The sequence below is a fragment of the Gymnodraco acuticeps genome, unplaced genomic scaffold (assembly GCF_902827175.1).
Source record: "Gymnodraco acuticeps unplaced genomic scaffold, fGymAcu1.1, whole genome shotgun sequence".
In the NCBI taxonomy this organism is placed as follows: Eukaryota; Metazoa; Chordata; class Actinopteri; order Perciformes; family Bathydraconidae; genus Gymnodraco; species Gymnodraco acuticeps.
Window position 1 is genome coordinate 1,504,094 of NW_022990135.1, and position 27,174 is coordinate 1,531,267.

At 42.8% G+C, this 27,174-nt stretch overlaps 2 protein-coding genes across 2 annotated transcripts; both read right to left on the reverse strand.

Moving 5' to 3' along the window:
- Positions 1–1,195: 1,195 nt before the first annotated feature.
- Positions 1,196–12,335, reverse strand: LOC117546720. Its single transcript, XM_034217067.1, has 10 exons — positions 12,181–12,335; positions 10,097–10,242; positions 8,790–8,871; positions 8,542–8,677; positions 8,199–8,401; positions 7,957–8,093; positions 7,727–7,868; positions 7,360–7,641; positions 2,551–7,270; positions 1,196–2,274 (listed from the first exon to the last, which is right to left on the reverse strand). The coding sequence occupies exons 1-10, from the start codon at positions 12,304–12,306 to the stop codon at positions 2,261–2,263; spliced, it is 5,988 nt and encodes a 1,995-aa protein (XP_034072958.1). The 5' UTR covers positions 12,307–12,335; the 3' UTR covers positions 1,196–2,260.
- Positions 12,336–12,908: 573 nt separating this feature from the next.
- cbsa (cystathionine beta-synthase a) lies at positions 12,909–26,572 on the reverse strand. Its single transcript, XM_034216982.1, is given in 16 exon segments — positions 12,909–13,660; positions 15,540–15,624; positions 17,203–17,311; positions 17,801–17,935; positions 18,058–18,135; positions 18,355–18,460; positions 18,548–18,632; positions 18,717–18,842; positions 19,072–19,163; positions 19,305–19,509; positions 20,404–20,483; positions 20,592–20,700; positions 20,702–20,727; positions 21,159–21,265; positions 21,617–21,899; positions 26,434–26,572. Coding segments are annotated over 15 exon segments (1,752 nt in total). The 5' UTR covers positions 21,892–21,899; positions 26,434–26,572; the 3' UTR covers positions 12,909–13,526.
- Positions 26,573–27,174: the final 602 nt, after the last annotated feature.

The following is a 27,174-nucleotide window of genomic DNA, read 5'->3' on the forward strand; positions in this document are numbered from 1 at the left end:
AAACCCCATCAGTAACGTCCTGATGGTATATGTGCGCGGCACAGACGGTCAACTTGAAAAATCGCTCGCAAATTGTTAACGATGCCGAGCCGATTTAAAGTACACAAGTAGTACGAGGAACTTAGCGACGCACATAAAGAGTCGACATGGGGTCTGCGGCTGAAAAGAGAAACCTCAAAGTTAGACATATGAGTTAAATCACTCAGTGAGGTGTTCTGTCAGAGAGAGTGGTGTTTAGTTTACAGCAGCCTGTGACGGCCAATAATAATTTAAATGTATTCCTCACTGTAAGCAGTTATGAAATACCTGTTCGTGAAAGGTTATTTGTATTCTTTATTGTTCATATAGAACCCACCGCTTTCTGCTCACTGGTGAGTTAGCCTATGAATGAGTGTTAAGCACATCAGGCAGCAGCTGTATGGGCATTGCTCTATGGTAGCTGTTATTTGCACATTGTTAATCATGAGCAATGCATCCTTACATTGTTTAACTGTGAGGTGTTATAACATTGTACTCTGGAGAGCTTTTAAAGGTAAAAAATAAACGGCATGATGGGATGTGCAGTACCAAATATGTAAAGCACTTTTTTGTTAATGTATGATTTGCTGCATATAAGGAATAAAACAAAAATCCTCTGTCGTACCAAATTGAAGTATCATTATTTTTGCATCGTGTTGAATCGCATCGTATCGCACCGAATCGCATAATGTTGAATCAAATCGTATCGAACTGTATCGCAACAGGGGTGAATCGTATCGCATCGCCTGGTGTTTCAAATGTATCGTTAATGTATCGTATCGTGGCAACGTATCGAGATGCGCATCGCATCGGCCTCAGTGATGGAGATGCACATCCCTAGTCCATGAAGCTCCTCTGGTAGGGTCAGCTCCTTTTAAATAAGGAAAATGTAATTACAATTTAAATATTTGGTTATTAGTTATGTCCTCCAGCAAACCTTTTAGTGCGGAGTTGTGCACACTTTTTGAAGTAATTCATCAAAATATTAAAGCCAAAGGTTTTCAATGTTGAGGCATTGTCTTTTGAGTGACACTTAATATTTTCTTTCTCAACAGCACACTGTCAAATACCGCTGTCTTATCTGTCAACAGGGCATCGAAACCTTTTATTTCAAGATGTTGGCGCAAACTGCTCATTCCTCAGATGGAGACACACGGTGTGAAAGCCAGCCGAATAGTTGCAATTTGAAATCAGTTTTATTTTTTACCTGAAGAACAAAATATAAACCCAGATCCAATACCCCCTTATATAATAAGCCATTGAAACTCTTCAAATATTTACAAAAGATAGAAAATAAAACATAAATAAATATAACTTCCTGCTGCTGCTGATATTGAAAAACGGTAAACTGTGGTTTGCACAAACATTCCCCTTAAAAGAGAAAAAGTGTTTATAGACAGTAAAGATAACATCTATGGCTAGGTGAGGACATATAATATTTGTTAGCTGCTCCACTCACAGTGAATAAAACACAGAACATTTTCAGATGAGAGAGAGAGAGAGAGACACTGGCACATTGTTATTGCTAAAAAAATATAGCTTGATGACAGGAAGTCCGTCCAGTGAAATACCGTGGAGCAGCTTGGTATAAAATCCTATGGTAAAATCCTTCAATTGCAAATAATAATATGTTGCGTTTTGCAGAGATTGGTGCACACTCCCCCCTACTGGTGAAGACTAGCTTAGACTTAACCCCATAGGGATGTGTGAAGTATTTAAACAATAAGTATACATTTTCCATACAGCAATTTTACAAATGTTCAAAGATTAGGAAAAATATAGGGTGTTAAAATAAGATTTGTTGAGGGTTTAAGCAGAAAGAATATTATGAGAACAGTGCAAAAAGCAAACATTATATGGCTTGTGAAAAATATGAATGGTGATGATAGCAGGAGCAGTCTCAACATCAGTTTTTGTTTCACAGCTTTCAGAAGTCTTTTTAAGCCACATTAATCTCCAGGAAGCAGCTGGAACCAGCACGGCGGATCCAGAGCAGGCACTTCGCTGTACTGCTAACGGTCTGACTGGCTTTCAGTCCAGTTGTCTTTTATCGAGCGGTTTTCCCACGGCCGCTCCCGGGCCTTGTGTTACAGGCATATGCTGCAGGGAACGTCAGGACAACCCTTCAGGTCTTCCAGATGCACGAGTCCTTGCCAACATCGGGGAGTAGGTCATCCGGAGAGGTCCGTGCGGGTCTTTGTTATCCCTCCAAAAGTCACTCTGACTTCTTTAAAAAAAGACGTTAAAAAATGTGGCCTGAAACGGGAAAAAAAGAGAATTATGACACAGCTACCCAATAATGTGGTACTTTATTACCATGACACAAATATCATCTGTTAAGAGTCACTATACAGTCCTCATTAAGGGTGTCGTAATTCACGATATAATCATAATATCTATGGCAGACAAAAAGGGAGTAATGCCATTATTTAAACGTGTATTGTCTTCATCCATTTGCACGGCGAATATGTCTGCTGTAACGCCAGAGATGTTATTTCCGATTTATTTTTTAATATCTATTTCACGACTCACCCTCGTCGTCGGAGTCGAATCCAAAGAGGTTGGAGCACTTCTTCAGCTTGAGGTGACCCTGCAGATCCTCGGCGCTGTTGAAGGTCACGAAGCAGTTGGCGCAGCGTTGTCTCTGCGGAGACGCTGCAGCGCAGGTCTGCAGAGGGGGGGGGCTCTTCTGAGGCGACTGAGAGAACAGCTCCTTCCTCCGCTTCGGCATGGTGATGTACTTCTCATCCAGGTATGCAGTCGGTGGGGGACGCACATACGGCCTCCTACCGTACCCTGGAAGAACTTCCTGTTTCACTTCCTTTGCTGCTTGTCCGTTCTTCAGTAGAGTGTAACCAGGGCTGCTGGGTAGAGAGCTCTGTGTTTCCTCTTCCTTTAGAGCCCTCTCCTCTGCTTTCACCTCCTTCTCCTCAGTGTTCACAGGCTCCTCAGACGCTGATGCACCACTCTGATCTTGGCACGTTTTCTTGACAATCTCTGCGTCACCTTCCTCTTGTACATTCTTGCGCTTCTTATTTGCTGTGTTGGGGTGAATGGAGTTTTCCTCCGTTGTTCCCTTCTGTGTTTCTGTATCTCCCACACCAGTAGCGCTCTCTGCTAATGTGCTAGCCTGTTTCTCTGCAGGTTTGGACTTCTTTAGCAGAGATGCTTTGCTCACATCTTTGCATCCCTTGGGCATTTTCTTATCAACTTTTTTACGAATTTGGTCCTGCTTTTCCTCTTTTCTCTTTTGTGGTTTCCTTGACTTTCCTACCGTCTGTGTTTTCTCTCCTGAGGTGTTGGGTGGTGCGGTGATGAGATTCAAACCGTTAGCAGGCACAGAGTTAGAGGAGATCGACGTTGGTTCTTTGACAGGAGTCTTCTTCCTGACAATCTTTGCATTGGCTTTTTTTTCCGTAACCTTAAGCTTCTTTGAGTCCGAAGGAGCAGTTAGGCCACCGCTTCCTGTGGCAGCGCCGCGTTTCTTTACTTTATTCCGCACTTTGTCTGCAGAGGTGGTGCTGATTTCTTGATTCAAGCCGTTAACTGCCACAATAGCTGTAGAGATGTTGTTTTGTTTAACATGATTCTTCTTCATCTGCTTGTTTATCTTAGACTTTGATTCGTTGATTGACGTTTCTGTAATTTGTGCAACATCCTGGACGTGCAAACTCTTTTCTTCTTCTTTTGACTCGATCTTCTCTGCTTTAGTCGTTTCCACCACAGTTTGACTGTTTGGAGCATCAGTCGTGTTCTCATCATGCACAGCCACCTTTGCCTTCGGAGGACGCCCTCTTCTTTTCGGACCTTTTGTGTCGACTTTGACCTCCTTCTTCTTGAACTTGTGCCTCACTTTGATATTGTGTTTTAACGCAGATGAGATGACTCTGTGACTTCTGGTTGTGTTTTTTACTTTTCTCAACATGTGCCTTAATCTGAGATTAGGGCCAGCGGGCTGTGTGCAAGTGTCCTTGTTAGAGAGATTCTTTAATACGTGTGAGTCCTTGGTCTCCTTTTTCTCTTTCAACTCATCTTTCTGAACAGACTCAGCTGGTTTTTCTGTTGACGAATTATGTGTGGCGTCTCCTCTTAATTTACGAGCAGATCTGACACTCACAGATTTATTTGCAGCAGTTTTTGGCTTATGATTTGGCTGTTTCTTCCCGTGCAGAGTGTTATTGTGTTTGTCTCCCGTTTGCTCATTGGTGTTCTTGTCTGCTTTAGTGGATTTGGAAGCGTAGTGCTCTCTCTCATGAAGATTCAGTGCCCAGAGACAGATAAAGAGTTGCGAGCAGCCAGGGAGGCAGCACACTGCCTGCAGCGGACTGTGCTTCCTGGTGTGGCGTCGCATTTCTATCCCCGTTTTGAACCTGGCCGCGCATCCCTGATGGAGGCAAGGATGCCGAGGAGCGAGCCGGTGTCTTTCCACGTGGTGCTGAAAATGTTCAAAACTCCACATGACCCTCATGCAGCTGCTACATTTGCCGTCTCCTACACGGAAGGCCAGGTGTAAAACGTTCTCCTCGCCGTTGTGATCTTCGAGAGCGTGGTAAAGGAGCGCAACACGTTTTTTTGACTGGTCTGTAAACCAAGCGCACCCCTTCACCGGACAGCATAGTCTCTCTTTTTCCTCCACATTTTTCTCAACGATTTTCCTACTTTCTTTTGTGGAGTCTTGGTTTTCTTGTAACCTGGGACTCTCGGCTTTATCATTTGTTCTTCCTGGAGAAGTCTCCTGCTTTGTTGGCTTAGCTCCCGCGTCCTTCCTCGGTCTACCAAGCTCTTCCTTTTTGAATATAATATGCCCATTTACCTTCTGAACAGGGCTTTTACTGTTAAGGTGCTTTGAAGAGTTTTCTTTCTTTTCATGTAAAGATCCACCGTCCACTGACTTGGATCTCAACTCTCTGGATCTGGACGGGGGTGAATCTGGAAGGCTTATTGATTGAGAAGAGTCTGTGGATCTCCTTTGTCTCTCACTACTGCGGCGCCGTGAAGACATGCGCGGGGTCTTGGCTTTGGAAGAGGTCTTAATTGTGGAGACGTTTTTGGTTTTAGAGACGGAGTTTACTTGAGCGGCCGACTCTTTGCTCCTCTTCAGCTTCTCTATGTGGTCGGACAGGTGCATCATGGCCAGAAGGTCGTCTTTGAACATCGTCCCGCAGAACATGCACTCGTCCCTGCGATAGTGGAACATGGCGTGTGCTATGACAACACTCCCCTTAAAGGTCTTGTTGCAGAAGGTACAACAGAACTCCAGCTTTGATTCCTCGGTTTCTGGTAGTTCGCTTTCATCAAGTGTTTCCAGATCAATAAAGGGAAATCCCTCTTCCTTCACGTCAGAGAGCCCAGAGCTGCTGGAGGTCTTGAGGAACTTGCGAGGAACTCTAGATTTCCTTTTCACCACCAACTTCGTAGAGGAGCCGTCCTGTGGAGCTGGCTGTTTGTGATTCTCCAGGTCTCGAGCCAGGGCCTCGGGTGCAAGTTCACTCACCACTTCTGTTACTAACGTCAGAGCAGATATGTCCTTTAAACTGTCTTTATCAGCAGGTGTGACCATTGATCCTCCATGTGTATCATTTTCACCAGGCACCGGTGCTTTTGAGAGGGAAACATCTGCAATATCCACGACGCAAATGCTGTTGTCGACAGTGGGGAGCATCTCTGTGGTGTCAGCTTGGGCCACGGGAGTTTTGCTCGTTTCCGCCTGAGGAGAGAGTAACTTCAGCTCTGGTTTCACTTCCAGGGACTCTGAGGGCGTTCGATCAGCAGCTCCAATGATTGAAACCGTGGCTGTATTTGAGACTGGAGGGATTTTATCAGTAACTAGCGTCTGCGAGACCTCAGGTGGAGTTGTTTTGGAAGCGTCTTTTATCTTTTCAGCCTTACAGCCTTTTCCCAAACCTAAAGGTTGAGTCACTTCAGACGCCGTTGATGCTATCGTGACTTTCATCTCGACTGCAGACTCTTCACAGAGCTCTTTCTCTGAAGATATCGTGTGAGCTTGCAGGACCTTATCCAACATTGGGACTTCGGTAACTTCAGTTTTCGCTGGTGTAGAAACATTGTTAACTTTCATCTCAACAGCAGACTTTTTGGAGAGTTCTCTTCCCGAGAATATCTTTCGTGGGACTGCTTTTGAAGTTGGAGCTTGAGGGACTTTTTCCGAAACCGGGGATTTCGCAACTTTTGCCGGTGTCAGCGAGGTGTTTCCAGGTTTAACGTCAGCGGCAGGCTTCTCACTGAGCTCTCTCTGCGGGTCTTTCGGGGGACTTCCCTGCACAGAAGAGCGTGTGATGGTGGACACCGAGCCTTGAATATTCACAGCGCTGCCTCTACCTTTCCTCCGCCGAGCATAACAGTGCAGCTGCTGTAGAAACATGGCTGAATCCCGTGCTCTGAGAACCACCTCTTTGCCGTGTACAGGCTTCACAGGTTGCGACGAGGCAGGAACCTTCATTGTAGGTCTGTAAAAAAGCATTTGAGGGAAACCTCTTTGTCTGTTGAACGAGTCCTCAGTAAATGTTCCCATCAGCTCGTTGTCTGGTAGCGAAAGCTCAAGAACTACTTGTGGAGCAGCGGATGGTTTAACTGAGTCCAACGGAAACCCTTTCTTCTGCTTGCCGTTGTTTTTCTTGTCCTTTAAATGAGAGAGTTTGTGTTTGGAATTGTTCTTGAGGTCACCAGATTCAGACCTCCTAACGACGGAGTGCTTTTGATGTTTCAACCCATGCTTTTTAATCCTAGGAACATTATTTCCTCCGTGAGTTCCCGAGTCTTCCAGAAGCCACTTGGGTTTTCTAATCTTCCGTTTCGCTGGGTTTTTCTCTGAGAGCCGTGTAGCCCGTCTAAGTTCCCCATACTCTGCGGCTACATTGTCCTGCAGTCTGTCTAGCTGCCAAAATGACCGCCTCAAAGGCTCCGATGATGGCGACCCTTGGTTCCCCTTCTTCTTTACAGTGTGGTCATTTAGCCGTGTTTTGCCCGTGCCCTTTATTCTCTTAGATGCCGTGTCGGTATCCTCTTTGTGGTGCCGCTTTTTGGCTCCTGCCCCCTTACTTCCTTTCTGACACACTGATTTTCTCGATCGAGAAGCAGGATCTTTGGTGCGATAGCTCAGGATCCATTTGTCCTCCATGATCTCCTCGAGAGCACTGCTATCCACCTTGTCGCTCAGCAGCTTCAAACAGTTGGACCGCAGAGCAATGAGGTTCCAAAACTCTGGGTCAAAACACAGGTCCTTCTTCAAGACCTGCGGAGAGATGGAAAAGAAAATGTTAGACCGTCAGCTGAACAGAAACTCTGCCTTTTCTCTGAGGACTTGTTTTAAAAGTGTTCTACCTGCAGGGTTTCAAAGCGAATGTGGTTTCTGATGGGGCTGTGCTCCACGTGGTAGTCCTGATCAGGATGCATGTAAAGAAGGTACACCATCTTGTAGGTGTCAACGGTGCGTTCGAGGAAGAAGACAAGAAGAGCACAGGCCCGGGAAACCTCTAGGTCATTGGGTAGCAGGCCGGCGATGGTTTTGTAGATGAGGGACTTTGTTTTGACATCGCAGGGACGGCAAGAACCCAGCGCGTTAGCACAGAGCTCCACGCAGAACTGGAGACCATCTTCACCCAGCTAGTGACAGACAAACAGAGGTTTAACATCAATATGGAAATGGTATCTAATTAAAGAATATACACAGCGGATTAATGTCTGTCACCTCTTGCAGTACGGCTCTGATGAACGGGAAGATTGAGTTGACATTGCTGGCAGACGACAGCAGCTGATGACTCTCCTCAAGTAGAACTTGCTTGGATGTATTCAATCGATTATGAAGTTTACTCCACACGAAGACGAGATCACTGCGAGGATCAGAGATAGAAAGTGTTAACGCTGGTTTGAATAGGGGCCCTCAATTGGCGACACGCGATCAGATTTAGATTTGCTTACCACAAGTAGTACATGTATCCTCTGCGTAGCTGCTGGGAAAGAAAGACTCTGCTGAGAGCGAGGAGCACCTCATCCTTTTCCTCACACTCCAAACGGCAGATGATGTGAATTGCATCTTTACCGTTAAAGTCAGCCAGCTAAAAGAATTGATGAAAATGTGAGCATTAGTTAAAGCCTAAGACTCTCATACACATTTCAAACTTCAAAGAAACAAATGTCCGCATTACAGTCGCTCCACCCACCTCTTTATGTAGGCGGTCATGCTGCGAGGTTTTGAAAAGCCACGTGAGGTAGACCTGGAGGAAGAACAGGTGTTGTCCTGCGGTGGGATGCCGAGAACAACACTTAGCCAGCGCCAACGCTTCGCTGACGCGCTCACAGGACAAGAGGTAGCGCACCCGCAGCTCGAAGAACACCGGCAGCTCAGAGCTGACGCACACATCCACTGAGGAGCAGTCAAGAGACGGGTAAGGATTTAGTTTACTTTGATATGGCTTGAGAAAATAGCAAGACAAACACAAGGAACAACTATTGAGAACATCGGCAATGAACAAAAACCTATATAACAGGGGAGGGGGAACCTACCTTCACTCTGAGGTAAGCTGGACTCACTGAGGATTGCCTGTAAAGCTGGGCCGGCCCAAGGCCCGCCGCTCCGAACCGATCGCTCCACCTGAAGTAAGTGTACATTCTGATGCCTCGCAAGGGACAAGTGACATTCCTGAAAGAGCATGAGCACCATTTTTATTTTGGGAGCATTTTAACCATGGATATATAGTTCTGAACCGTTTTGAGACGCGAAGAATAAACAGAGATCTGCACTCCATGCTCACCTGGAACGTAACAGTGAAGTGTTTCAGTGGCTCCTGATGGAAGTCCTTCTGGTCAAAGAACAGCAGCAACTCAAAAACACTCCTGTGGGGAAATCAAAAATGATGTGGCTTCCTTTTACCAACCCTGATTTAAACAGACATTCTAATCTTTACGTTGCTGTAAAAACACTGGCTGATAGAAAGGCAGAGGAATGCAGTTAATTATGAAGCTTATAGAAACCCTGAAGGATAGAGTGAAGTCAACAGCTGGCAGCACGCCGGGTATTTTTCCTGGCTTGCAAATGAGTTGCTTGAGCCAATGAACACAATCAACATTCAATGTCTTTACTAAATGTTTTATATATGAACCGCTTTGTTTATTTACTGCTGTTGATGTTGCCAATACCTGTGCACAAATATATAAGGCTTTAAATGTGGTTGACAAATATATAAAAACAAAGGTTTTACTTGTTGTATCGTTAAAAAAGTTCTCATTGTTCTCTGTATGCAATTGATTTGAAATGTTTTCTCTCTGTCTGTGAATTTGAAAGGATTCTAAGGTGTTTATACAGAATCACAGAATGTTTGTGATTGAGGGAAATCCTCAACATGGCGATGGCTGAGCTGGCTGCACAAACTGTACAACCAACAGCAACAGGGCTCCACGCTAAGGAACAGCACCATCAATGATGAATGATAACAGTGCAGAGCAGAGGCCATTAGCTAGCCAGTATGACATACACACAAGCATGTACTACCATGTATGCCCAGCTGTACCGTCTACACGAACAAAGCGCAGATAGGCTTGGATAACAACACACACAGCGAGAATGACTTTGTTCTCTGATCAGGTGCACATTACCCCCTTTTATCTCAACATAACAAATAGATGTTTATAGGGTTGTTAACTTGTGTATGGTTAAGAGATAATGCCTTGTTTTCTTAATGTCTAGTGTTTTTTCAGGGTGCGTGATGTTTAATGTTTGCTTTTCCAAGGACACATTGTGCAAGGCTAACTCAGTGAGGGGTATTAAAGGGTTTCATTCATTCACAATTTGACATCAGTTAAATTGTGAGCCAAGCAAAACTGAACAAACCAGGAACCAGAACACAACACAAACAAACTCTTTCTTTTTAAAGGGAATCTCAAAGGGTCTTGGATATGTTGTTGTCCAGGCAGCAATGTAACAATGCCATTGTCAACACAGTGAATTTGCAAAGCTAACATTAGTGATGAGCAAGAAAGATAGATTTCAAATAAAAAATAACCTTTCAAAGCAGTATGTAAAATCTGTGTCAAGTCTTTAGAGCAGGGTCTGTGTACTTACAAAGCCAGACTGCTGAGTGTGTGAAGAACATGATCACAGTTTGACGTGAAGAAGGTGGAGGCTCGGGCGAAGTAGCGGAGAGCTTTCTCAAGGATCCTGAGCTGAGGCAGCGGCACCTGCCAGCCAGAGGCATGCTGCTCCACCAGCTGCACGGAGAAGAGACAAAACAGAGACAAGAACACAAGGACAGTTAACAGCATGTACAGTTTATCATGTATAGTCTGCGATGTTAGATGTTTAACAGCAGTTGGTGGTACATTGGTGATGCAACCAGATCAAGACCAGAGGCACGTATGTACTGTCAATGTCATCCAATGCTGTCAATGTCATCCAATGCTGTCTTCCTCCTTTAAATATTGAAACACCCTGATTTTCTCCATTCCATAACATGGTCAATCAATTCTGTTTGTGAATAACACTGTGGGTAAACCAAAATAAGATATTTTAAGGCTGTGCAGCCCTACAACCAATACCTTGGTTTGGTACATTACATAGAAACACAGGAGAAAATAGACCCCGACATCCACTAATGTATGGTAATGAATCTGTATGGATGAGCCACATATTTTAATATAAACCTCAAATGAAAACACATTTGGTACGGCATGTTGACTAACAGCTATTTCAGCAGCTTTCCTTTATAACACATTTATACTAAAGTGTGCAACCAAAAAGGAACATTTTAGTGCACCTTACATAATACTAACAATCAAACTGTCCAATCCTTATAATACAATGTGCTTATATTGCCCTCTAACGGTGGAGATCTAGGTCATCAGACTTGCGCACCACTTGAATGCTGTGAACTGTCACTATGCTGTCCTCAGGCCTTTCTCCAATCTATACAATATAAAACTGTAGCACAAGCTTTGGTTTGGCTTGATGGACTCAGTTCAAATCGCTGTTAGACCTTGAATGTAAAGTTTAAGTGGCATGCTAATGGCTAATAGCAAAATATTATCTCGGATTTGACCACATTATGAAAATGTCAAGGTATGAGGACATCTTGTGATTACAGGAATTATGTCATGTAATAATGCAAACTTTTACATGTGTTTTTGCTTATTAAGATAGCTAATAAAGCCATAATTAAAGTTGGTCTTGGAGGCAAATGCATCATAACTAAGGCTGCTAATTGCATAACAACATTAAGATAGAGGTTGGTTTACTCAGAGAAATTCCTCACTAGCTAACTGATAACCAAACGTGTTGTATACAGCTTCATAAGTTGTGTTTTCATACAGAGAATTTAAAGTTGAAATGGCATGCCAATAGCTCAGAAGCAACATCTTTTCTGGATTAGTCCTCAGGAAAACAAAACACCCCTTTTCACTCTTGGTGGTAATGCTAATACCCCGTTTAAGACTCTTTAGTGAATATTTACCAGCAATACCAGACATTTAAATGCACTAAATGTACTTACTGTATCTATGCATTTAGATTAATGCATAACAAACATGTCAACGTAAGAGGACATGTTGCGATTACAGGAATTATGTCATTTAAAACGGCAAAGGTACATTTACACCCCATGTTGGTTAAGACGGATAATTAAGCCTAGTCAAAGTTGGTCTTCCAGGCAAATGCATGACAACTAAGGGTTGCTAATTGCAAAACAACATTAAGTTATAGGAGTGTACGTCCACTAAATTACTCCCTGGCTAATTAATAACTAAACTTGTTGTAAACGTGCAAAAAAGTTGTCCACTCGGCAGTTTGGTAAACATTCAGCAGACTAACTAATCTAACTTTTGGCAAATTGTGGGCTAACTGGCTAAAGCGATTAGCCGTGTTAGCTAGCTAACTGTACTGTAAACACGCGTCAATATTTGATTGATTTGGTGACTCAGAAGATTCGATGATGTCTTTAAATCTGAGGCTGGGATGTCAGTGATAATGTTTACGATATGTTAATGTAATATATTTGTTTTTGAAGCCAATACGACTCGTTTGTTAGATGCTAACAACCCTAGCTGCTAATGGTAGCTGTGTAGCGGCCAGTTCTGGGGGAGGGGAGTCGGCTAACATATATGCCATTATCTCTGTCAACAAGCCTGTCAACAACTTCAGCCACGGCTCCTTACCTCGCAAAAGTCGGAGCAGAAAGGCTTACTGTCGGCCTGCAATTCTTCACTTGAGTAGCGGCCCAACAAACTCTCTAATTGTTTTTCTAGCCCCTCTAACTCGCACCCACTGCCCTCCTCCGCCATACTGCCTGTGTAGTCTTGCTCGTAGCAGCAGCTTCAACACAACACATACATCGCCACGGACAGCGCTGATTGGATACTGCCAACGTAAAGGGGTTCGCACCTTTACTAATCCAGCGTGCACCGGAGAAGAGCTTGTCAGGGCGGGGATTTACCTCTGCAATTAAACACAGGTAGCATCGAATGGAGCCCCGCCTGTACGGTAGTAAGTGTTCACTATAACATGCGCCACAAACCACATGGCAGACACAAACACAGCGCGTTAATGAGTGTTAATATTTGCGTTTACGTCTTGTTGTATAAATTAGGAACATTTCATTACGAAGATATTAGTCATTCCAGGTTGCGTTCAGGTACTTTTTGTAAACTTGTATATCACCTGAGTCACCTTAACTAGAGCATATTTTTTTAGTGACCTGTTAAAATAAAGCAACTTCAACATTCATTTTATTGTTTGATTTTGAGGATATTATTGGGTCTGAAGTTATGAAAAACGGGAAATTATTAAAAGAAACTCAAATTAAATAAGTTTAATGTTGATTTGTTTCTAAATAACATAGCAATTTTAGCGAAAACTCTAGAAATGATTTTCAAACAGTCAGATAATACCGTAAAAGCTTTATTTAATCATACACATTCATTAAGGAAAAATAAAATGAAATAAAAAACATTTCTCTCAGACATAGCAAAGATTAAATACTTTAACCTTACAGTTACATCACAGGCGCTGTGTTGAAAAAAGAAAGCACACCAAATCACCAATAGATTTAACTCTGCATGAACTTCTTTTTTGGGCACATAAAAAGAGCAGCACTGGGAAGATAATATGCTTATATACAGCAGCTATCTACTTCTTTATCTGATCAATTAGATTTGATACATGTCTATGTCTTGTATCTGATGTTTGATTGATGCAGACTACAGTGAAACATGTTGACAAATAAAAATAAAAGTGGAACGCAGATGTCTTTTTTTAAGACCCTGATACAAAACTAAAGATTCGCTTTGAGCACTAAAAGTAAATATAATAATCGAGCGTTTAAAATCATAAGTAACCCTATACATACATGCGCAACATGTTTTGTTTATTATTCCTTAAGACTCATTTTCAGAAATACAAAAAAAAACGGATTTTGTTTTGAGAACTAACCTCAATCAAATAATTTCACAAGATTATTATTATATCTTCTTTGTTGGTGTTAAAAAAGCTAGAGCATTTTGGTTCAGTTCAGCTCGTCGGTGGACTCCGACATGGATCTCTCCCTCCTTTCCCGCCCTGTCACGAAGGCTAGCAGGTCGACGGCGGTCACCACTCCGAAAACCATCTGCTTCAGGCTGGGAGAGCCGTCCGTCAAGTCTGAGGGAGAAAAGGATGGAAGAGAGAGCCGTGATGAGTAGGATAGAGATAACAAAATGATCAATTAACCATTCACTTACTCTTTTAAAAAGGGGTCCTATTATGCTCATTCTAAGGTTCATATTTGAATTGTGTGCCTCTACTGTGACTTGCTTACATGCTTTAATGTTCGAAAAGTTCTTTATTTTTCTCAAACATATGGAGGGATTTTTCAACTTGTGTTTTTGGATACTGCCACCAGAGGGAGCCAAAGTTACACAAACACATGTTATCGGCTTTTTTGATGAAGAAAAATGCACCTGCAGGTTCGGTTAATGAGAGTATACAGCAGGGGTGCCCAACCTTTTTTGAACCAAGAGCTACTTTTAAAGTTGCCAGTCTGCCGAGATCTACCAGTCCAAATAGAGAGGCATAGCCATTACTGACAGCCTCCTACCAGGTAAACACACACTTCTACTTGTATAAAACTGACCTTTGTACGATGAATACTTCATAAAATACTGCAGATCCTTTATCTTACCTCTTTCTAATCTACACAAGTATTTAACTGAAGTTACGCAACAGTGTTGTTGATACAGAGTTGGAGTTTATTCACACGTCACTACAGTGGGTAATGTTTTCAAGAAGCATTGAACAGTGCCACATATGACTCAGGGAAAAAGAAAAGACTCTGAACCCTTTCTTTGCCATTATATAAAAATAGTGTTGCTACAAAAGTATAAATGAGGCTTACTAATAAAACAACACAGATCTGAAGCTACACAGGAATCTGCTGCAAAAGTGCAATAAAAAAGAAACAATTAATAGAATCAAACCATTTTTTTGTTGCATTTTAGTAGATTATAAAAATAAATGCCTTTAAAATAGGATGCAAGCAACACTAGTTTCTTAACCTGAACTGATAATAGACTATAATCTATTTAAGTTTGCATTCTTATACCATTTTGTACAATAATTATAATGAATAAGTTCAAACAAACTAAAACTTACAGCTGATTAATAACGGTATCTAACTTGAGTTTTTATCAAAAACCTGTTGAAATGCTTCTGTTATTTTTACTGTCCCCAAAAGCGCGTGGGCAGCCTCCAGGAAAGCTTCTTTCACAACTTCGCCGTCTTTGAAAGACTTCATGTGTTTCGCAAGAACGTGACTGACACGATAAGATGCTATGGTAGCAGCCTTGCTCTTGTTGTTGGGCCTGGTGAAAATGGACTGCTGTGCATTTAGCTGTCCTTTCAGGCCCCTCCCCTTTTGGAGCGTAGGGCAGAATTAGGAGGGAATTCCGTCTCGTAGCGTTTGTGCACTGTTTTGAAATGCCGCTCCTAAATTACCCTTCTTCGATAAAGCCACGCTCGCATTGCAGATGAGACAGATGGACTTTGAATTGGAATAGATACTAAAATAATCATCCTCCCACTCGGAGTGAAAATTATATATTTTGGGCTTTTTTGCTTCTGCCATAATTGCGGTCTTGTGTGTGTGCGGACTGTCACTCCTGTTGACACGGACAAGTTGGACAACGTCAGCGAAATAGTGCCCTGCTCACTGCCGACCAGCCACGCCCCGACACATGGGGTCTAGCCGGCCAATCACAAAGCTTTGATGCGTTCAAGTGCATTATTCTGGCACGGGAAGATTATGTTATAGGACATTAACGATAAAACAGAATATTGTTGTTCTATTTTTAGACACATCTCGCGATCGACTGGGAATCTCCCGGTCGATCGCGATCGACTGGTTGGGCACCCCTGGTATACAGTATGAATGAAAGAAGTGTCTGTGTGTGTGTGTGTGTGTGTGTGTGTGTGTGTGTGTGTGTGTGTGTGTGTGTGTGTGTGTGTGTGTGTGTGTGTGTGTGTGTGTGTGTATTATACTTACATTGGATCTGTTCATGTACCACCAGGGCAAAGTGGTCAGTCTCCAGAATGCGGGATAACTTCCCCAAATTATCATGCAAACGGATCTAAAATAAAACAAATAATAAATAACATACATTTTAAGATAATCAATCAATTAAGCAAATTATGCACAATGGCGTACAATGTATTTGATCAGTGATACATTTGAGAAAATGACATTCAAATCTGGTTATTTCACTGATTTAAGTCCCAGTTAATATTTACTCACCCAAATATAAACTATAATCAGGGGTGCACATAACTTTTTTGCCCTGGTTCTCAAAGGAGCACCTGGAGATGTTGCTTGGTGCTCATCCATAAAATGAAATAAATCGTAACTTTTGAGGGGGTCTTGACTTTATTTGCCAGACACACGGCACTGAACACACATGCAGAGGTGAACACAAGACAACATTAGCACGACCAGTAATACAAGCTGTCATCACTGTTCTCCTCACTGTCTTCCTCTCTGTCAGACATGGTAGCTGATGATGTAGGCCTACTTCTTTCTCTCTGGTTGAGTCTGCGATTAGCTGCTTGCATCCACAAGTCAACAGCTGGTTTTGGGTCGAAAGTCTCTGTTGTCATTTTAGACAAGTGGATGTAATCAAATAAGTATGTGAACATAACCAATAACCTACCATAGCCAATAACAAATTAATGTAACTTATTTTATTTGTGTTGTTCATTCATATCTTATTTTACCTTAACATTTATTTATTTATGCATTTTTTTTTATCTTTCCAGTTTTAAAGGATATTTTTGGTTACTGTCCTATAGTATACATTGGAATGATTTAAAACCTGTTTATCCCAATAATTACAAAGGAGTGCCTTGGAAATATGTGTTTACATAAATTGTGACCAAACCGTTTGAACTTAGACTAAAGTGAACTATCTAAACACTCAGAGTCCTTTACCTCACTGAGCTGTAGTATCAGCCTCTCAGTCTGACTGGAGAGGACTCTCCCTCCACATTATTGTAGAAACATCTTCTTCTTATATCCGTTAGAGCAGCTAGCACGGCACCAGATTCTAATAACAACAGCGCCGGTACCGGTGCACCCTCCCTCTCTCCCTCTCTCCCTCTCTCCCTCGCTCACTCGCACTTTGGCTGTGAGCTGCGGGCGCCAGATAAGCAAACATCCCCCATTTTAATCATTTACAGCGCCCATCGTACAGGGCAAATGAAACGTGTAACCGGGGTGAAAAGGGTGTTACATTTACTTAATTATGAATATTGTTACATCAAGGCCGAAAATTAGGATGAGCCCCAACGGTCAAAAAAATGTTTTTCCCTCCCAGAACTGCAGCGCCTCCCCAGATCTGGCGCCCTAGGCGAACATCTATAACGCCAGTGCCACGGGCCGGCCCTGAGTTCATATGCAACTCGCAAATATCTTTCTCTCTTTCTCTCTTCTCTCTCCTCTCTTCTCTATTTCCCTTCTCTCTCTCCTCTCTCTCTCTCAATGTTGGTGCGCAAATGCGCCTTTTATCAAATGACCCGGTGCTCTTTTTTTGGCGGAGGTGCGCATGCGCACCAGTTATGTGCAGCCCTGACTATAATGATAGTTATACAGATTTTTGTTTCTATCTTTTTCTGTTTTTATTTTTTGTTGAAGAAATGTAAATTAAAAAGCTCACCTGTTTGAACTGCTTGTAGAGCACTTTGCTGACGGGGTCCGACACCTTGATCTTCCCCGCCAGGATACAGGCCAACATGTTCCCTAGTGTCACCATGCCCAGGATTAACCTACACACACACACACACACACACACACACACACACACACACACACACACACACACACACACACACACACACACACACACACACACGACACACACATCACACACACACACACACACACACACACACACACACAACACACCCACACACCACACACACACACACACACACACACACAGCACACACAGCACACACACACAACCACACACACACACAACAACACAACACACACAACCACCAACACACACACACACACACACCACACACACACACACACCACACACACACACACACACACACACACACACACACACACACACACACACACACACCACACACACACACACACCACACACACACCACACACACACACAACAAAAAGGCACACAAAAAAACGCCAGTATTCGGATTAAACACAATGTACCAAAAGGGGATGCAGGCATACGGTATGTCAGTGCGACCGGTATCTACTTTCTCTTTCAGGACACTCACCCAGCCTCGTCCACCACGGGCGCCTGGTCGAAGCCCTTCTCCTTCAGGATTTTGATGGTCCTCTGACAGGTGACGGTGGGCAGCACGGTGAGCGGGGCGGACAGATTCAAACCCTGCAGCCTCAGGTTCCACCACCTGAGGAGCACATATGTAGCCTAACTTTAGACTTTTACTTCAAAAATCATAGTGGTGTTACTACGTGGAGACTATCCTGCTGAACAAAACGTGTAAGTATCAGAAGTGTGTGTTACACATACCAGGGTTTTTTCACCATGAGGGCCTCCTCACTCAGGAAGCCCTTCTGCACCATCCACTTGTCACTCAGGAACTTGGACCTTGAAGGAGGAAAAACTCACTTTTATATGCGATAGCTAACCTAAAGAAAAAACCCAAAATGGTATGTATTGTGGGATCATCATCTAACATCAACATTATTATTATAATGTTTTTCTGAGAAGCTCTCTTATATAATTTATTATAAAAGCTGATCAAGTATTTGTTAGAGGAAAAAACTATCTGTAGCTGCTTTAACTACGTAAAAATGTTTTCCTTACATGTAGTTGCGGACGGAGTCTGGCAGGATGACCACACAGCGCTGGCCCTCCTTCAGATCTTTGGCCATATTCACAGCCGCAGCCATGGCCGTCCCAGAGCTGCCACCTGATACAGAAAACAGCTAAATGTGAGTCGACCTCTTCACCTCACCCACAAGCCTGGAATCTAAGTCAGCAGGAAACCTGAGCTCACCGCACAGCAGGCCCTCCTCTCTCATCAGCATGCGGGACATGTTGAAGGACTCCTCGTCGTCCGACTTGTACCACGTATCAATGACCTGAAGTCACAGAGATCATGTTAAGTGTTGGTGAAAGTCAGGCACACATTAGAAAAAAGGAGGTGATAATAAAGGGGAACTCACTGATCTGTCGAGCACGGTGGGGATGAAGTCGTACCCGATGCCCTCCACCTCGTACTGGGTCTTATCGGTTTTGTTGAGCTGCTCGGGCTCGGCCAGGATGGAGCCTTCTGGATCAACGCCAACAATCTGCAGAGACAAATATTGTTTTCTTTCAAGCCCAAAAAGAGACTTGTTCCTGCCACATTTATGTCTGTGGGGATATTGTTTATATGAGATTGATTAAAGAGGCCCTATTCTGCTTTATGCTGTTTCCCTTTCCTGTAGTGTGTTCTACAGGAATACAGTAAATGGTCTGCAAAGGTTCAAGTCCCTGTGTTCACTCCCACACAGAACTAGTGAGTGTAATGAGACTCACCTTGATGTTGGGGCATCTTTCTTTCAGTTTGCGGGCGATGCCAGTGATCGTCCCCCCCGTGCCGGCGCCTGCCACCAGCATGTCCAGTTTACCTGTGAGGAGCGGGGTTAGGTCAAAATCAGTTATGAAATACAAATAAAAGGCTTTTTTTGTCATTAATGACATTTGCAATAATTATTAAATTGATATTATGGTTTGTATATTGATAAGATATGGGTAAGATATGCTCGTACCGCCGCACTGCTCCAGGATCTCCTCGGCCGTGGTGTCGTAGTGAGCCAGAGGGTTGCTCGCGTTGCGGTACTGGTCCAGGATGTGAGAGTCGGGGATCTCGTTTTTAAGACGCCAGGCGACGCCCACGTGAGACTCCGGCGAGTCGAAGCGAGCGCTGGTGGGCGTGCGGACGATCTCCGCTCCGAGAGCTCTCAAGACATCAACCTATCAAAGAGGAGAAAAGTAAAAATGTGCAAAAAACATACAAATTCCCCTGAGGTTCGCAGCCTGGGCGTCACTCTGGACTCCAGCCTCACCTTCAACTCCCACATCAGATCTACTGTCAAAACTGCTTTCTTTCACCTACGAAACATCTCCAGACTCCGGCCCTCTCTCCCCGACCCCGTTGCAGAAACATTAATTCATACCTTCATCTCTTCTCGTCTGGACTACTGCAATGGAGTTCTGTTCGGGGTCACCAGCAAAGCCCTGGACAGGCTCCAGTACGTCCAGAACTCTGCAGCCAGGCTCCTCACCCACACTAAGCCCTGGCAACACATCACCCCTACCCTCATCCACCTTCACTGGCTCCCGGTCAAGTCACGCATCCAGTACAAACTCCTCCTGCTAACTTACAAATCTCTCCACTCCCTAGCCCCTCCATACATCTCTGACCTCCTTCAGCCCTACACCCCCTCTCGTCACCTGTGGTCCTCTGACAAAGGGCTGCTCTCCATCCAGCGCTCCAAGCTGAAAACATTTGGCAACAGAGCCTTCAGTGTCGCAGCCCCCACCCTCTGGAATTCTCTCCCCTCTGCAATCAGGAATGCAGACACTCTGGACACCTTCAAAAAACACCTCAAACACCATCTGTTCACTCAGGCCTTTGGCCTCAACTAATATACAGTACTCAGCAACCTGTTCCTGTTTTTGTTTTTCTTCAGCCTATGTATCTTTATTATTACTTTTTGTTTTGTTACTTCCCATTGTAAAGCGTCCTTGGGTTTCGTGAAAGGCGCTATATAAATTGAAATTATTATTATTATTAAATATTTATAAAAAACAGAAGGTAAAGTGAAAATGAAGCAAAACTGGGCAGTTTGAATCGACAGGGCTCACCTTCTCCATGCTCATTTTCTCCGGCATGACGATGATGCAGCGGTATCCTTTCACAGCTGCAGCCAGGGCCAACCCAATACCTTAAAGAAAGAGAAAAAACACCCATAAACCTAAAGTTTTACAACACTGCAACATTCCACAGAGTCCTGTGAACGTAACCCCCCATAGCAACACATGCAGTTAATCACCAGTGTTTCCAGAGGTGGGCTCGATGATGGTGTCTCCAGGTTTGAGGAGCCCCGCCCTCTCCGCGTCCTCCACCATCCGCAGGCTGATCCGGTCCTTCACACTCCCCCCCCGCATTGAAGTACTCACACTTGGCCACTGCAGAAAATACACAACAGAAAAATCATGTAATGTAGCATACTGCATTCTGTTAAATACAATACAAATGTATAGAAAAAATAGCCATTATTTTTATTATTATAATATCTCAAAATAAGAAGAAATGCTTTATGCAAGATGTTTGCTTATAGTTATTTTCCATCTGCTGTCCCCTCGCACTAGGAATTATAAAACAAACCAAATACAGTTGTTCAAAGTACAATACAAATATAATGTTAGTAATAATAAGGCGGTGCAGTTGATGCAGAAAAACCAGAAGAGATTCAACCGACCTTAACTGCCCGGACCCGTTATATTTAAAAATACTCCTGAACTACAGTAACCTGTCTCACGGCAGCACCCGCCTGTTTACAATGTGTCATAAAGTGCTAACAGTCACACCTTGTGTCTGAAGCTTGAACGTGACTTACATAATTCACATTTGAGTCCAAAGGCTTTGGGGATCTTGTTGATGCGCACCAGGGGGGTGTCGCCGATCCGGTGCAGGATGTTCGGGAGAATGGCAGGAGCCACGGATCTGAGGAAGAAACAGTGTTTTTACAATAATATGCACAGAGACACCGCTGAAATCTAACTCCACTTGTTGTTTTATTATTTACTGCTGCAGGAGAGAACAACACTTTGTGCGGTGTGTTATTTGCCAAGGGCACGCCTCATGAGTTTGGTAAAACTGGTCATAAAAGTAAAATCCATCGGTACGAAGACATATATTTAAAAATGTGTAAATCCCAATATATGCACTGGTGAATAAGAACATATAAAGATATAAGAACACAGTTAAGAGTGTTTTAGCTGCAGATGGGGAAGTCCAGTAAAGTGGTTACAGGAACATTTGAATTTGGAATTTGTTTCACCACACGTCACCGACCTGGGAACCTGTGCATGAGGGGACTCGTCTCTCGAGGCCCCCAGGGTCCACGTGCAGCGGCTGGGGAGATCAGGCCGGATCCACTTCCTCTCCACCACCGCATTCTTCGTGTTGATGTGCTCTGTGTTGATGTGCTCCGTGTCGACGCTCTTCAGCGGGATGGAGCCCTCCCGGAGTTTCCCTTCTCCGTTGGTGTGGCTGAGCAGCTTGGCGGCGTGGGGGCACACCACCGGGCCCTTCATGGGGGCCTCCTTGGTTGAAGGAACTGATGGCATGGCTTAGTCTGGGTAGAAGAGAGGAAATAAGGACGTGCGATGATAAATCTGTGGCGTTTTTAAATCCTCAGGGGCAGTGCGAGTGACTGTAGAGTGAGGAAGTACTCTGATCCTTTCCTTAAGTAAAATAACTACGGCTTCAAAGTACTCCTTCACAAGTCCTGAAAAATGTCATTTAAAGGGGCCCTATTATGCTAAATTGTATTCAAAGTTGTGTTTGCTGAAAGAGGGTGTGTACACAAAGCCTTGAGGAATATTTGAGTCACTTAGCGGATTCTTTAAACTAAATCCCGATTTACTTGTTTGTCGGCAAAAACTAGAATAAGAAGCTCCCATTAAGCCTACTTCTCATGGCTCATGAAAGCAAACACAGAACCACTCCTTTCTTTCTTCCTTCCCTTAAACGCTGAGTCATTCCAGCGTTGCCAAAAATAAAAGCTCCATCATGCTTAACTATCATACTTGTACTTGTGCCAGTCATCAAGGATAAAGCTGGGAAGATTAATGGCATTGATAATTACAGACCCATTGCTTTAGCTAGCATTCTCTCCAAAGTGTTGGAGAAAATTCTGTTGGATAGGCTGGAAAGGTATATTACCACAGCTGACAACCAGTTCGGTTTTAAAAGAAAACACGGCACAGATATGTGTATTACATTATAGCAAAAATATATAAGCCATAATTCCACCACGTTTCTGTGTTTTATTGATGCTTCCAAGGCATTTGATAGACTGAATCATTACAAATTATTTGACAAAATGTGCCAGAGAGGGGAACCCAAGTACATAATAAGGATCTTAGCCTTTTGGTATGCACATCAGACTATGCAGGTGAAGTGGGGCAATACTGTGTCTGAACATTTTTATGTTGGTAATGGGGTCAAGCAAGGTGGGATTTGATCTCCTTTGTTGTTTAATCTGTACATGGATGATCTGTCGAGGAAACTGAACTTGTGTAAAACTGGCTGTGTCATCGGTGCTACTGTTGTCAACCACTTTATGTACGCAGATGATTTAATCATCTTTTCCCCGTGCAGTGCTGGCTTACAACAGCTCCTGAGGACTTGTTCCCAGTATGGCATTGATTTTAATATTAAGTATAACGCCAAGAAGAGTAACATCATGTTTGTACGAAGTAAAGAGGATAAAAAGGCTGTATTTCCTCATTTTATTCTCAGTAGCAACATTCTACTTGTGTGCAGTGAGATCAAGTACCTTGGTCATTATATTTCTGATGATCTCACAGATGACAAAGACATCCATAGACAGCGCTGCAAACGGTATGCCCAGGCAAACATATGAATGCGTAAGTTTCACAAGTGCTCTGTAGATGTCAAGGTATCATTTTGTAAAGCTTTCTGTTGTACACGGCTCACCTGTGGAGTAACTACAAGACCAGAAGCATGCAAAAACTAAAAGTTGCATACAATGATGTTACGGTTGCTGCTGAGGGTACCACGATGGCACAGTGCCAGCCAGCTGTTTGTTAACTTGGGGGTACCTACCTGTCAAGCCCTTTTAAGAAAGTTAATGTACAAATTCATGTGTCACCTAGTAGACTCGGACAATTATGTTATTTCAATTTTAATTAACCCTGTGAAGAGTTCTACCCGGTTCTCTTCCATGATTTGAGACATTGGTGCAATAGCCTATACAGACAGTGAGCATGTGTGGCTCGCTGTGATTGGACTGATTTTATGTTTTTATCTGTTTGTTTTTATCTGTTTTGTGTTTAGCTTTTTATCTTATTTATTGATGTGTGTTTTGTCTTTTTGTGCGATATGGACCTTGAGTCTGGAATAAAGATTGGAATTATCATCCTCTTCCCTTTTTGTCCTCCTTTGCCTTTCGACACAACTTAAAATTTTTTTCGATAATAAACAAATGAGTCGGACCAGTTTAGCTTTCATTATAGCTTCGTCAGTAAAGGGAAGAAAAGGCTTCCGGCTACGGGCTGAACAAACTTTTGTTAATATTACATCAGTCATATGAACCCGGTGAATGAGCAGAATATGTCTTCTTTTGGTAATGTTGTATTTTAAGACCATAACATTTCTGCTTTTACTTAAGTAAACGAACCAAGTTCTTCTTCCACCTCTGTACGCCCCTATACAGTTTGACATATCTGTTATCTTAATGAATACATCCATCAGGTTTCTCCACGTCGGAAAGGCAACAGATGAACCTTCACTAACACACAGTGCAAACACCGAGGCCAGCTGTTAAATAGTTCAGATGACGTCCGCCACACAGTGAAACAACATCTGCTAAAGCAAACAACTCTGCATGCCAGAGAAAACAGCCCCGATATATATTGCTTTAGAGTTAGTGACGCTCTAGTAAAGCCCATGTTAAGTAAACTATGGAAAAAACTAATAGTGCACAAGGGAAGCAGTAACCCACCTAATTAATGATAGCAATACTAGATTGTAAAGCACCCTTTTCCCAAGCGAACTACAATGTAGTAACTACTAAATTATATTTGGTGACTTTCCAGCATTGCTATCTATCCACAAAAGGACAGAGAGAAATCTAAGGTCTTCCTTTCCTGTGTATGTGTTACTTCCATTCTTGATATCAGATCTCTGCAGCCACACTGCTGTGGTTCTACCATCCACAGTATCAGTGGTTAATGTTGGAAAGAGTAGGTGGTCTCTGGTGGTTTTGCGGGGTTCAACGGGGGCAACGTGATCCTCCGTTGCTGAGCCCAGGCTGCACAACGGAATAAAGATTTACCAAGAGGATTTACAGAGCAGCAACTTCATTTTTTGTTAATAAGCCACACTTAAGCCAATAATCAAATACCTACCAGGCTGAAGGAAAACCAGTGCAAAAATCACCTGATCTTAACCTGGCAGCTTTAAACCCGAAAAAAAAACATTGTATCAGACTTGGTTAATATGCTTTAATTGTGGCATTTCTAATCTCCCTCGGTATGTGCTGTGCTCTCAAAGCTGTACGGCAGCCCCTTTATGATGTAGGGCTATTTAAAAAGTCACATAACTGCCCTGCCAGCCACGTTGTATCAGCTGGTCAATAGAAGAGCACACTATAGATATTCATTCAGCCATAAAACATTGTGGGCCAGCAGGAATGCATGGGGTAAAGAAACAATGTAAAACAGCAGGCATGTAAACCTGAACTCACATGGTCAGTATAATGTCACTGTGATTCAATGAGTCAGGAAACGAGTGTAATGGCCATTGCAACTAATTGAGTCGAAAGCAATACAGTCACACCAATTCATCTTAACGAAATTGTGTATTTTAAATCAAAATGCACGGATTTGACTAGTTCCACTTGCTAAAATGTTAATAATTAGGCTCTTTGTCGGATAAAAAAAAAAGATATACTTGGTTTGTGAACTGTTAAGGACAAATAAAGGAATTTGAATTCGTTATTGTTGTAAACAAAGAAAATAATCGGTTAATCGATCAAATCAGGTGCAAATCAATTGCTGGTCGTAACTTAGGAGTTTTTAAATCAAAATGCCATAATTTTAGTAGTTTTACCTGCTCAAATGTGGGTATTTCCTGCTCTTTTTTTACTATATAAAACAAATATATTAAGGCAAAACAAGGAAATAGAATTAGTAGCTGCTTAGTCGATCAAATAAGGTACACATGAATGCATTTAACACTATTAGCCGCTGCATCTGATGGAAATGTGAATATAGTACATAATAAACTGCAGCTAATACAAAATATAAATGATTGAGGACATTAAAGAAGCTACAAGATTCAGAACTGCCTGGATGGATAGCAGAAAATGAAAAACGTAGACGTAACCGTAAAATATAATATCTAACAATATATATATCGAGTATAGTGTAGTGCAGGGAAACGTAATTATAAATCAGATTAGCTGTAAAACAGGGCCGAGGCTATATACAGGACGGTCCTGTACACAACGCCAAATGGCTATGTACAGGACCGTCCTGTACACAGCTCTCTGAAATGGCTATATACAGGACGGTCCTGCACAGAAGCCCTGAAATGGCTATATACAGGACGGTCCTGTATATAAGGTCTCTGAAATGGCTATATACAGGACGGTCCTGTATATAAGGTCTCTGAAATGGCTATATACAGGACGGTCCTGTATATAAGGTCTCTGAAATGGCTATATACAGGACGGTCCTGTATATAAGGTCTCTGAAATGGCTATATACAGGACCAGCCATTTCAGAGACCTTATATACAGGACGGTCCTGTATATAGCCATTTCAGAGGGTTGTGTACAGGACGGTCCTGTATATAGTCATTTCAGAGACCTTATATACAGGACCGTCCTGTATATAGCCATTTCAGAGGGTTGTGTACAGGACGGTCCTGTATATAGTCATTTGGCGTTGTGTACAGGACGGTCCTGTATATAGCCACTCCCGTAAAACAGTGCAATACCATGATACTGTTACGTAGTTCGCTGTTGCATCAGAACCGGCTTTCTCAGTCAATGACCATAAAGTCAGACAGCCATGTGTTTAAATACCTCGTTTTTTACACTTCTCTGATATTTGTATTACGCGTTAATTCCCACTCACCTTGTGCTTCAAATGTGCCCTAAAAGCTTGAAAAGAAACAAAAATTCACAAAGGGACCCCGGCGTAGACGAGCACCAAGGACAACAATGAGGAGTGAGCAACTTCCGATGGAGACAGCCGTATTGACGAACCACGTGGACCAAACGGGGAGGAGGTAGGCAAAGTTGAACTGTGCTCTCTGATTGGCTGCAGCGAGGGCGTCTGTTTAGCCTGCTCAGCCAATCAAAGCAGAGACTTCCAATGTGGGTTTGGGAAAACGCTGTGTTAAAGTTACCAGCACCATCTGTTTACCTTTCATTGACCAAACACACACTGCATGTACTCTGGACGCATGTGACATCTTGAGCTCTTCTCATGTAATGACTGTCACCCCAAAGCAATACACTATCTGTATTTATAAATATAACTATTGAGAAGATTTCCAATTTATATTAGGGTTGAAGTCATTACATTACATTAAGCTGACACTTTTATCCAAATTAACTTACAGTAAGTGCAAACAAAAAATAACAGGTGTTTTATTACCACAATACTTTCATTAAATGCATTTTTAATGGCCCAACTTCTTCTTTTATACTACTACTAAGCATGCATATGTTTAGTAAAAGAAAAAGGAAGGGAACTAGTAGTAGGTAAAAGACTCAAACGAGAGGCTGCTCAAGTTTTAGGTAATATTGCGTCATTCACAGTGTAATAAAAACAGTTAGCATAAAAGTAAGCAATGTTTAGAATATGGAAACA